Source organism: Phalangium opilio, unplaced genomic scaffold (assembly GCF_054372755.1).
Source record: "Phalangium opilio isolate 3A_F unplaced genomic scaffold, DU_Popi_V2 ptg000052l_1, whole genome shotgun sequence".
In the NCBI taxonomy this organism is placed as follows: domain Eukaryota; kingdom Metazoa; phylum Arthropoda; class Arachnida; order Opiliones; family Phalangiidae; genus Phalangium; species Phalangium opilio.
In genome coordinates this window covers 503,281-515,986 of record NW_028324171.1, presented here as the reverse complement: position 1 = coordinate 515,986, position 12,706 = coordinate 503,281, and the positions used below count along the sequence as shown (strand labels likewise).

Below are 12,706 nucleotides of genomic sequence, written 5' to 3'. Positions count from 1 at the left end.
ATAACAATTCACTATCAATTCAGAGAAAATGTGATATAATGATGAATACATAACGGCCAGAAGAAGACTCCATTGCACATAAGTAACGCTCAGATGAAACATGAAACCTGCAGATCAAAGAATTTGATTTATTCCTTCAAGCGACTTGTCCTGTGTACTAGTTATGACGATGTGCTCAGGCAAGACCAAGCGCTGGCTAATGGATCCATTTTTTGAGCTGAAGGTCATCGGGTATCAATAACACCCTCTATTCTCCCTGGTCATTCTATTAGAGGTGCAATGAATAACTTTGACCACGAAGAGGTGATGCGGGCCGTCTTAAGACGTCATGGGGTCCAGGGCTAATTATTTCAGTAACATAAAATTTAAACTCGAGATAGCATAACGTATTAACAAGAAAAATTCTGGTAAAAAAACGTTAACATGTTTTAATACTTTCGCGACTAGCTTAAAACATGTTCTCTCTAACCTTCTTTATCAGCACAAGCTAAAATTACAACACTAAATTCAATAATATGCGGGATGTTTGATTCTATACTCATTAGAGATAAACTGCTTAATCTTGTTTGCAACATGCAATTTCTGAGCTCGTTCTTTATCAACTTTAATTTAGGAAATGACCTCTCACCTTTGCAGTTTGTAACCATTATTAAAAGAAAGATTCTCAGAGCTATTTCTATTTCGCTTAAACTATTGACATTCCGTAGTCAGTTCTTTCAGAAGATAATGGCTAAATAATGAACTAAGTTTTTCGTTATAATCCAAATATAGTTTTTCTAGACGATTTAGTTTTAAAGGGAAATTCCAACTTGTCTTTTTCTCTTCGTAAACATATTTTATATACCTTTCAAAACATGAAATCGAGGTCTAAAAAATTTTGAAGTCCCTTAAATTATTTAAATTAATTTAAATGAGCCCGACATGTACCCCGCTGTTTTGGTTTATGACGTCGAACCCCCGGGTTCCACCATTGGATCTTAATAATAGCCAATTGCAGGCACAATCGCCAAAATGTCGACTGCTTATACTTTTGTTTTGATTCTTCTGAGTACTATCGTATCGTTCCTCGTTCGACCACTGAAATCATGCCTCGGTGTATAATTGAAGGTTGCGAAAACTACTCTCACAACACTAATCTTAGCTTTTTTCAAGTCCCAAATTATATCCGGTTTCCTTCATTAACAATAAAATGGATCAGCAACGCCAAAATTCCTGTAAAAAATGCTATTGAGAACATCATGTCAGCCAAAGAGCCAAGGCTTAGCAACGAAAAGTCCATGGAAATTACCAAATACAGGGTATGTGAGATGCATTTCACTCAGGAATGTTTTGAAGTTGAGCCGCCATTGAAAGTTATGATATGTGGAAAGAGGAAGAAGATGCTTAAACATGGATCTATACCAACACTCTTTGGTAGCGATATCAACATATCAATTTCTAATGTTAGTAGGACCACTGAAGAAGTCGTAAGACCAGATATTCATTTCACTGGTGAACGTGAAATAGCTCAAAGCCACCAACAGGCTAATGTAAACAGTTTTGACATGAACACTCAAACTGAACCTGGGATCACGATGACGTGCGATAAGGGTACAGAAACATGTACAGAACGTGACATACATCTTGAAATGGAGAAATTACAGAGGTCATGCGTTTCATGTATCATTCAAGAACATTCATATCCGAAAGACACACGTCACACTTTAAATCGTTTAGCAACATTGACCACTGTAACTCCAAAGAACACTCTTAGAAAAAATCGACCAGAGGTCTTCCAACTTTGCACTACTTCGACCAAATCTGCACAGATCTTAAAATGAGCAGCCAACGTTGCACACTTTAGACCAAAACTGCACAGATCCTTAAATAAGCTGCCAATGTTGGACGCTTTTTACCAAAACTGCACAGATCCTTAAATAAGCTGCCAATGATGGACGCTTTTTACCAAAACTGCACAGATCCTTAAATAAGCAGCCAATGTTGGACGCTCTTTACCAAAACTGCACTGATCCTTAAATAAGCAGCCAGTATTGGACGCTTTTTACCAAAACTGCACAGATTCTTAAATAATCAGCCAGTGTTGGACGCTCTTTACCAAAACTGCACAGATTTATTCTATTTAAACTTCATTTAATCTATTTAAACTTCATTTGATATGTTGAAACTTCATTTAATCTATTTAAACTTCATTTAATCTATTTAAACTTCATTTAATCTATTTAAACTTCATTTAGTCTATTTAAACTTCATTTAGTCTATTTAAACTTCATTTAATCTATTTAAACTTCATTTAATCTATTTAAACTTCATTTAATCTATTTAAACTTCATTTAATCTATTTAAACTTCATTTAATCTATTTAAACTTCATTTAATCTATTTAAACTTCATTTAATCTATTTAAACTTCATTTAATCTATTTAAACTTCATTTAATGTATTTAAACTTGATTTAACTATCTATTTAAACTTGATTTAGCTATCTATTTAAACTTGATTTAACTCTCTATTTAAACTTGATTTAACTATCTAAAACTGATTTAATATATTTAAATATGATTTAATCTATCTAAACGTAACTTGGGTATGATTTACTCTATCTAATCGCGACCTGGATATGATTTAAAGCTATCAAACTCATGCTATATATTATATATTCATGATTTATTTTATATAACCATGATTTATTTTATATAGCCTTGAATTAATTTATTTCATATAGCCTTGATTTAATATATTTTATCACGATTTAATATATTTCACCATAGTTTAATATACTATCTGGTCATGATTATTTAACCTATCTGGTCATGATGATTTAACCTATCTGGTCATGATGATTTAACCTATCTGGTCATGATAATTTAACCTATCCGGTCATGATAATTTAACCTATCCGGTCATGATGTTTTAACCTCGACCTTGTTGCATCAATGTAATTGTGATTACAACAGATTCTATCAGCCGAGAGTTTGTAATATATTTCACTCCTCCTTTGAATGGTTCATTCTCCCTTTAACGATTATTTTCCCCGAAATGGACTACGTGACCCACGTGTACTCTTCAAAGTATATGGACGACAAGCAGAGTTGCCACTTGCCAGATCAGTTTTGAAGATATCGCCCAACCCAAGCGGAAATCAGCCCAAATTACCGCCCAAACAAAAATTTTGTTTTTGCAAAAAAGCGCCAAATTTTTGCCCAATACAGAAAGTCTTTTTAACAATAAGCCAGGTTATTAACTTACAATATAAACATATTTAATAGATGGTAATATCATAAACTTGTTTAGTTACAGTACTTTCCCTGATACACTGTCTAGAGACTACTATTAACTTCGTTTTTATTTAACAAAAATATCTTAGCTTAAAAATTTGTTAATTTTTTATTTGATTTTCGACTTTTCAACGAGTAGAATCTTAAATTAACTTTGTTAACCTTCCAATGCTAAAAATGCGGCCTAATTGCGCTTACCGCCGGCCGAGACCGGCAGAAACCTAACCAGCCCAAAAAAACCGCCTTCCGCCCAACCCCAACCATTTTTTCCCGCTACATAGATCGAAAAGAAGCCCAATTTGGGCGGTAAACCGCCCATCTGGCAACTCTGAGTCGACAAGGGACCACGTGACACACGCATACTTCGCTTCTTGGTATTTGGAGTTTGGACTACGTGCTAAAGTTCATGTTTACTTTTCTGCCCCCTAAAAAGAAAGAGTTGAGCCTCTAGGCCTTTCCATATTGCCGGGGGGAGGGAGTTTATAGAAAGGAATGTTACAGGTGAATCATGCTGCAGGTAGAAAGCGAGACTCCCTAGTCCCAAGTGTTATTGTGTACGAAAAAGGGAGAGTTGCGAAGGGGTTTTTACGTTAACCTCTTTTGGCCGTTCGATACCCCTCCCCTCCTCGCATTATCACAAGTTTAGGCTAGGATCTAGGGTTCGGTCCGAAGCTTTCGGAGGCAGAAAATTATTTCAAAGCTTGGTTAAGTTATCGGTAATCGGTTATTCAGTTTCTGTACGGCGAGGTGAAATTATTTTTATCAACGCTTCAAGACAAAGGGACAATAGGTAAGCAATTAGTTTCTATTTTTAATCTAAAATCAAAGTTGATTCTAAACAAAGAGTAAAACTACGTTTATATTTTAGACGAATTCTTAACGTTCGACACCGTTAGGCTTAAATATCCTAAACAGCCTGAAGCAGGTTTTTGGCAAATTCTCATGTTTTCCGAGACTGCTAAACCTTGAGGAACGATTAAGAACACCGTGAACAAGCTTATGGTAAGTGATGATTTCTAAATTCTGTACAAAAATTAACATTAAGAATAGGAAATGACGCCAAGGTTTCATAGCTTTAGCGCTATGGGTATTATATTGCAGGGACGTTTATTAGGCCTTAATCCTAATGGATATAAAAACATGACTTATGGGAGAATGATAATTTTTATTAACTTAGTTTAAGTATCTTGAAAGTCATTTACAATAAGAGTAGTTTCACTGCTATGAATAGGGTGTTTCCGCGAGAGTAAAAAGGGAGATGAAGTAAGGGGCGAAAACCGGTTTTCAGGGGATGTCAACATGGCGTCCTAACGTGGCCAGAGCGGGCAGCCGGCAAGGGGAGAGGAAAGGGGGAAGGTAACTTGACGTCACGGGCAAAGACCCTATAGCAACGTCATTCCCTTATATACAAGCTCTTACTAAATAAAGCAACTGATTTAGATGTTGCTCAGTATTGTTTTTTGGTTTTGATTTGCAAGGTCGTGGCCAAACTGAAAAGGACAATGTCATATTCATGTCCCATCTGTGGAGTGAACCGACAAACGGCCCATTTATGGATAAAGCACCTAAGAATTCGCCATTCTCATGAGCCTAATCGAAAATTTTTATGTGCATTCCATGGTTGCAAAAAGTTGTTTTTAAAGTTCGAATCCCTTAAGACTCACGTTTATAGAAATCACTTTAAGAAAGGCGAACCAATTGTAGCTAACGTAGATGGTTTATTTCAAGCTCAAAACTTTAATGATTATGATGAAATTGATAAAATTAACCAAGACAATCACGATGAACAAATTCGTGAAAATAACAGTATCAGTCAACTTCAAAGAAGCTCTGCTCTTTTTGTGCTTAAAATTCGCGAAAAACACAAGCTACCAATTAGTGTTACAAACGACATTTCGCTGAGTTTTAAAGACATCCTTGAAAATTGTATCGACAGTTGCTTTAATCTAAGTCAACACAATTTGTCGGAGCTTGAGCGTATGTCAGAAGCTAGAAATTTGTCTCAGTCAGTTATAAGTCACATAAATTCAGAGCATAACCTGCATAAATACTGTGTAGATAATTTCAACCTCATTGAGCCCATAGATTATATTCTCGGTGTTAAAAGGGTAAATTGCAAAATTGTTAAACAAAAGTTCAGTTATGTTCCAGTTTTAAAAATATTGCAAAATATGTTGGCTCATGATGATATTTGGAGTGAAGTAACAAAAGCGAAGAGTTACAACAAATACTTACGAGATTATGATGATGGTTCAATATGTAAGAACCATCCCATTTTTAGCAAAGATAATTCGGCGTTACGTTTGCATTTTTATTTAGATGAGGTTGAATTGAACAATCCCCTTGGGTCTAAGAGGGGTAAACATAAAGTGACCTTAGTATATTTCGTGATTGGAAATATTAGCCCGGTTTTTAGGAGTAAATTAAGTAGCATTAACTTGGCCATGGTTGTAAGGTATCCTGATCTTAAACAATACGGATATGAAAAAGTACTGAAACCTCTTCTGGATGACCTTGAAGTACTTCAGACAGATGGAATCTTAGTACGTAACAATATTAATGTCAAAGGAGCATTGGCTACAATATCGGCAGATAATCTTTCCAGCAATGGGTTGGGTGGATATCAGCAATGTTTTTCTAGTGGTAGATTTTGTCGGTTTTGTATGACTAGAAAAGAGCATATTTCGCTGAAGTTTTGTGAAAATAACATGTTAATTAGAAGTCCAGAAGTACATCGCTATCATTTAAAAGCAGTTCTGGAAAATCCAGACAATCAAATGGTGTACGGAGTGAAAGGAATGTGTCCTTTTTCGGTTCTACCTCATTTCGAAGTAACGCAGTCACTCCCCCCCGACATAATGCACGATTATTACGAGGGTGTTGTGCCGTTAGTTCTAAAACTTATTGTAAATCACCTGATAGATGAGAATTTTATATCTTTGAAAAACATAAATGACATTATTGAAAATTTCTCCTATGGAGAACTGATGGTGAAGGATAAAAGTGTACCTATCTCTAAAGAGGTCCTTAGAGGTACTGGGCGTCTAGTTGGTACAAATGAAGTGCCTTTTATACTTCTTTCCCTTAATGTTTGGCTCCGTTACTCCTAATGATGATGAATATTGGAAATTGCTTCTAACGCTTATTGAAATAGGTGAAATTATAATATCACCAGTAATTGATCCCACATGGATGCCTTACTTGTATGAACTTGTAAATGATTTTAATTGTATTATGAAAGAGATCCCAAATGGACGGTTTATACCGAAAATATATTTTCTCGCGCATTACGCAAGATTAATGTTGGAATATGGACCTTTAGTACGCTTGTGGTGTATGCGCTTTGAAGGAAAGCATCAATACTTCAAACAAATAGCCGCTAATTCTCGCAATTTCGTAAACATTTGCGTAACACTTGCAAAAAGACATCAATTACTTCAGTGTTACGAAAGAAGTGGCCCGTCTGGATTAGAGAACGATGACTTTGTGAAAACGCTCACCCTTAAGTTTAGCTCTTTACCTTTAAATCTCCGAAAAGAAGTACATGCATTTTTTAATGTCTCTGTCATAGAACCTAATGTTACCCAAATTGCTTCTTCTATTCGAGTAAAAGGTGTGATGTACAAAAAACTTTCTTCTTCCAGTAACAATGAACGAAGTTGATTTGCCAATTTTCATAAAAATATATTTCTTAATAGAAGTGCTTGGAAAATGGCACGTGTGTGGCCGCATTATAACTTGCAAAAATTATTTAAAACATAATAATTGTTACGTTGTCGAAGAGTTAAATGAATGGATGATTATGGAGCCGGGGAAAGAAATAGATAATAGGACTTTGGAAACCTATAAACTAGACTCTCAGAATGTTATCATATTTAGTCACCGAATTTGCAATGTTAATGCTTGAAGTAAAAATCAGTCGGCGGACGTTTTCATCAGTTAATTTATGCCCTAAAATTTTCATATAATGCAAAAAATGCATTGAGAATGTTAATATTTTTATTTTTATTTGAATTGCTTAAAATTTGAGAAATTGTTAAAATTTGAGAACTTGTAAAACATTTTCCTATTTTCTTAGAGAACTATAATTTCTTCTGAACGAATATATAGTATTTAATATGGAGAGAAGCTATCACGTTAGTTGCGAGCAAAAGAAGAAATGTGTTAAGGTTTTGGCCAGCTCTGGCAAAACTGAGTTTTGTGAAGAAATTGAAAATATTTTCTCAACAAAAATTGGAACTGTCCAAGTGTTTGACTCATCCTGGGACGACTGGGTTGACTTTGACTTCAAGGATGGCCTACCAGAGGATAGATCAAAAATTCTGGTACTACCAGCTAAGGAAGAAACGCTATCATATGACAATAAAATCCTCACCGAGTATGTTTTTATCATTTTGTGTTAAACAATTAATATTATAATAATAATTCACTGTACGATAGAAATATCGGCGAACTTCCTAACTCCGCTATGATTGATGAGACAGATATTCCCATACCAGCCTGCAGCAATGTTGTGCAAAGAATACCGGATCCCTACATCATACCACACCTTCCATCAGAAATAGTAAAACTGATAAATGAAAAAGATGCTAGGGTCTTTGGTAGAAAATACAGACCGAGAATTGTCAGTATTCTTTATGAAGATGTGACCAAATATAATAACTAGTAAGATTAGTTAAAGTCGTCATGGAACAAGCCCACAATTAATATATTTTTCCTATTCATAGTTACCCTTCCAAAGACGAACGAAACAGAGTGGCCAGTGCGTTGGTGCGAAGATATCCTTTCCTTAGAGACAAATTAAATAATCTGAATGGAAACCCTTATGTAAGTGCACACCAATATTTAATCTACCAGAGTAATCAGTACATGAAATATACTAACTCCGACTGAAACCAATATGTTTTGTAGGATACATGGGCTGAAGCTTTACACACTAAATTTCGCCATGAACGATGTAATAGATCTGATTTAGAATGCGTCAAGGCAATGAAAGCTATTCACAGCAGAAAAAGGAAAGGGATGCTGGAAGGCTCTGATGATAAGGAAGTCACTGAAAAAGAAGATACACAGAGCAAGAAGATAAAAGATGAAAGGACAAAAAGAATATGCCCAGGGGTGCGCAATAATGCCATTATTTTTATTTTCGCACTATGTGCGCATGCTTAATACTTTACTATAAAACATAGCTTATGGCTGGAATGGCAGAAGACGAAGAAAGTATAAAAGTGCACACTGATATACTCAACAAAGAAATTGACAAAGGGCATCCCAATGAAGTTCTAATTGAAGAGAAAATGCAGAGAACTGCATTTCATCGGCAAAAAATGGCTTACGACAATCAAAGGGTTGACCAGATAGTCTCAAAGTTTCCTGTTCTGGTTAAAACTAACAAGGTAAAAATTTCTATAACCAATTTGTTTGTTTTCTACGCAGAAAGCAACAACACTGTAGAAATGCTTGTTGTTCCAGTTTTAATAAAAGCTTAATATTTTTCAGCTCATAAAAGAGCTAAACATTTTGCAAAATATTAGGCCATCGGCGGAAAAGGTGTTAGTACACCATATACAACCAATAGTGTCTAGAATCATTGAACTGTGTTCCAAGAAAAAAAATGCAAAAGGCCTTTTAAGTATTCTAAAGGAAAAAGAAGAAGTGTCTTCAAAAGAGGCATTTAAAGGTAAAATAGAACTGAAAGTATAATTTTGTTTTGGCATTGTATTACGTTGTAATAATAGTCATAACAAGCCTCTCCCTAGAACTTGTCACCCTCTCCAAATATATATAAAACGTAAATAACTAGAACTTCCTTATTTTTTAGTTTTGCAGTTGAATGCGAGTCTTCTTTTATTGCCTTGCATATTTGGAGACAATTTGGAGCTGTATTTTACTTCAACAGTAAGTAACATGCATTGATTTTATTTTTATTGTATAACAACAAATACAGTAATTTTTAACGTATAACGTAATGTTTAGAAACCTAAAGGATCCACCCCAGTGGTATTGTTTTCAAACAACGACTATTTAGAGGCTCCTTTGACGGTTGAAATTGAAGGAGTATCATTTGACGTTAAAACAGTAGAAGATGGAATAACAACCATGTTTGCGGGATACTATGCATTCCAACTCCATTATCCTGTTGGATTACAAAAAACCATGGAGTTTCTGCAAAAGGTGGTTTTCAAAATTAGCAATGAAAAGATTTCTTCTGGAGTGACCAATATTGTCAACCAGTTAAGTTAAATTTAAATAGGAAATTAAACTTATGTTTATATTTGTTTCGAATACTGTGTAAAACACTTTTTTAAAGTTAGATCATAAGCTTCTATGTCAAATAAAATTAGGTTTGTAGTTGAAGAAAACAGCTCGCTTTTCTGTCGAAAGAAAGATGGTACTTTTTTCGTTTCAAAGCTGAAATTTCCAATTCAAATGTGACCTGTTTCCAGTCCAGAAGTGGTTCGTTTCCAGTCCAGAGGTGGTCCGTTTCCAGTCCAGAGGTGGTCCGTTTGCAGTCCAGGGGTGGTCCGTTTCCAGTCCAGGGGTGGTCAGTTTCCAGCCCAGGGGTGGTCAGTTTCCAGCCCAGGGGTGGTCCGTTTCCAGTCCAGGGGTGGTCAGTTTCCAGTCCAGGGGTGGTCAGTTTCCAGTCCAGGGGTGGTCCGTTTCCAGTCCAGGGGTGGTCCGTTTTCAGTGCAGATTTGACCAGTTTCTAGTTGAGAGATGGTCGCTTATCCGTTCAAAGACGGTACATTTTCCATTCAAAGTTGGTCACTTTCCAGCTCGCAGATGGTCAGTTAGCCGTTCATAGATGGTCAGTAAACCGTTCATAGATGGTCAGTAAACCGTTCATAGATGGTCAGTAAACCGTTCATAGATGGTCAGTAAACCGTTCATAGATGGTCAGTAAACCGTTCATAGATGGTCAGTAAACCGTTCATAGATGGTCAGTAAACCGTTCATAGATGGTCAGTAAACCGTTCATAGACGGTCAGTAAACCGTTCATAGATGGTCAGTAAACCGTTCATAGATGGTCAGTAAACCGTTCATAGATGGTCAGTAAACCGTTCAAAATTGCACAGTCAAATTTATGCGCGCAGTTGGATATGATAAAAACTGTATAGATTTGGTCAGTAATCTGTGCTATCTCAGAGTCACCCCTCTGCACATGATTTTGTCCTACATTGAACAGTTTTTTTTAAGAGTGAAGGCTTCACTCTCTCACCCACTAATCCACTCAATCCCAATTTCAAAGGAAAACGATAGTTTTAATTTGGATGAAAGTAGTGATATTGAAGTATCAATGTTTCGTTTGACGAATCCTTAACTACGAATAGTTCGATGGAGGAACGTGAAAGCTCGGAACAGATTGTTCGAGAAAAAAAGTTTATTGTTTTTGAAAGCAACCTAAATCAAATTTTATCTCGTGTAGTTTGCGATCACGAAGGTTGTACGAGTCGACTTGATATATCAGTTGCAAAGAAATCTGAAATGGAAGGTAGCCTTCTGACTGTAAAAGCGGCATGCATAAATGGGCATCAATTTCTTTGGAAATCACAGCCTCTTCTAGGAAGAATGGCAGCAGGGAATATATTGATAGCAGCAGCTACGCTCCTTTCAGGTGGAACATTTAATCGCTTTCACTCATTCTTTGAATTTATGGGTTTGAAAGCAATCGGCAAGACTTTTACTCATTGCAACAAAACTATTATATTGGTTCCTGAGATAAAGCGAACATGGAAAATTGAACAACATAAAATTTTGAATGAATTAAAGAGAAGTCCAACTGTAAATCTCTCAGCGGATGGAAGATGCGACTCACCAGGTCACAGTGCAAAATATTGTACCTACACCTTAATGGATCAATTGACTGATAAATGCGTGCATTTTGAATTAATTCAAAAAACTGATGCAGAATTTAAATCCACAAATATGGAATTGCTGGGTTTGAAGAAATGCTTAAAAAAATGGACGATGAGGACATACCCGTAACACGTTTAACAACAGATCGCCACATACAATGTAGGGCTTTTATTAGGCAAGAATATTCGAACATAGATCATCAGTTTGATGTGTGGCATTTGGGTAAAGGATTTGGCAAAAGCGTTCTTGCATTTTCAAAGAAAAAAGAATGTGAAGAATTATCACCCTGGGTTAAGTCTTTGAAAAAACATCTGTGGTATTGCTCTGAAAAATGTGACAAGGACCCAGATAAGCTAGAAGATATGTGGAAATCAATTGGCTACCATGTTTTAAATGTACACAACTTTCGAGATTTCCCAAATTATAAAAAGTGCGCACACCCAAGATGCTGAAAGAAGAAAAAAATGGCTAAAAAAAGGCTGTCCAGCTCATGATGGGCTTTTAAAGCTCATCAACAACACGCTATTAGTGAAGGATTTAAGGCAAACAAATGGTTATTCTCACACATCATGTTTAGAAAACTATCACAGTTCAATGAATAAATACTGCCCAAAACAACTCGACTTTGATTTTGAAGTAATGGAAGCGAGAATAATCCTCACTATCTTAGATCACAATTCTAATACCAAACGAGGATGCCTTTATGAAATGAACGATTCTGAAGTTCAAAATAAAGAAGAATTTGAATATTACTATTCAAAAGTTACTAATGAATGGCAAGCACGACCAATCAAAGAACCAAAGTCATATGACTTTATATTCACACTTCTTGAAAACATAATAAAAAGTTACGAGGATGGCAAACTAACCCTACCAGAAAAAAACCAACGACACAAAAAAATAGCACCTATTCCAAGACCAGAAAAATCCAAACTTCAGCGTGAAGCCAAAAAAAGAAGACTCGAATTTTAATATCTTATTTAAACAAGTTGGGAAGCCACAAGTTTTTTAATCACAAAACATTAACAAGGCCCATTTATCATATCACAAGATGTTTTACATTTATTTTTGGCATAAGTGTTGGTCTTTACCTTATCACAAGAAAATTTGTACTGATTTTATCACAAAAATGTTATCAGATCCATAAATTAAAAAAATTACATTTGAAATATCACACAGTATGCTAGTTTTTTTCATTTTAAAGCCTTCTCTTAATAATATTGGTTTCATTTTAGAAATATTATGAATTTTTAGAATGAAGGGTAGTTAAAGGTGGCCTTTCCACAATTAAGCATTCCATGCAGCTACAACTTCAGGTAGAGGTTTATAGCTAACATATAAGTCAGCTGATTCCTCTGGGTATTCTTTCCTTATACTTAGAAGAACGCACAGAGGAAGTGCTCTTCTATTATTTTTACCCAAAACATCATATATCGTATGAGTAAAACTTCTATATGCTGCATATCTATAGGTTCTGGAATATATAACGCTCAAGAGTAATTAAACTAAACAGGAAATCCCAATTTTAAGCATACTGATTTGACAAGGCTCTCGTTGGGACTGGTCTTCTTCTGG

The 12,706-nt window shown here is 35.6% G+C and overlaps 2 protein-coding genes across 2 annotated transcripts; both read left to right on the top strand.

The window, feature by feature from the left end:
- Positions 1 to 4,126: 4,126 nt before the first annotated feature.
- Positions 4,127 to 8,452, top strand: LOC149673368 (uncharacterized). Its single transcript, XM_089840048.1, has 5 exons — positions 4,127 to 4,275; positions 7,352 to 7,651; positions 7,714 to 7,938; positions 8,001 to 8,100; positions 8,185 to 8,452. Exons 2-5 carry the CDS (start codon positions 7,392 to 7,394, stop codon positions 8,440 to 8,442), a joined length of 843 nt encoding a protein of 280 aa, XP_089696174.1. The 5' UTR covers positions 4,127 to 4,275; positions 7,352 to 7,391; the 3' UTR covers positions 8,443 to 8,452.
- LOC149673367 (sterile alpha motif domain-containing protein 3-like) lies at positions 8,448 to 9,635 on the top strand. The gene is made up of 4 exons (XM_089840050.1): positions 8,448 to 8,669; positions 8,773 to 8,953; positions 9,095 to 9,171; positions 9,250 to 9,635. The coding sequence occupies exons 1-4, from the start codon at positions 8,466 to 8,468 to the stop codon at positions 9,514 to 9,516; spliced, it is 729 nt and encodes a 242-aa protein (XP_089696176.1). The 5' UTR covers positions 8,448 to 8,465; the 3' UTR covers positions 9,517 to 9,635.
- The last annotated feature ends 3,071 nt before the right edge of the window (positions 9,636 to 12,706 follow it).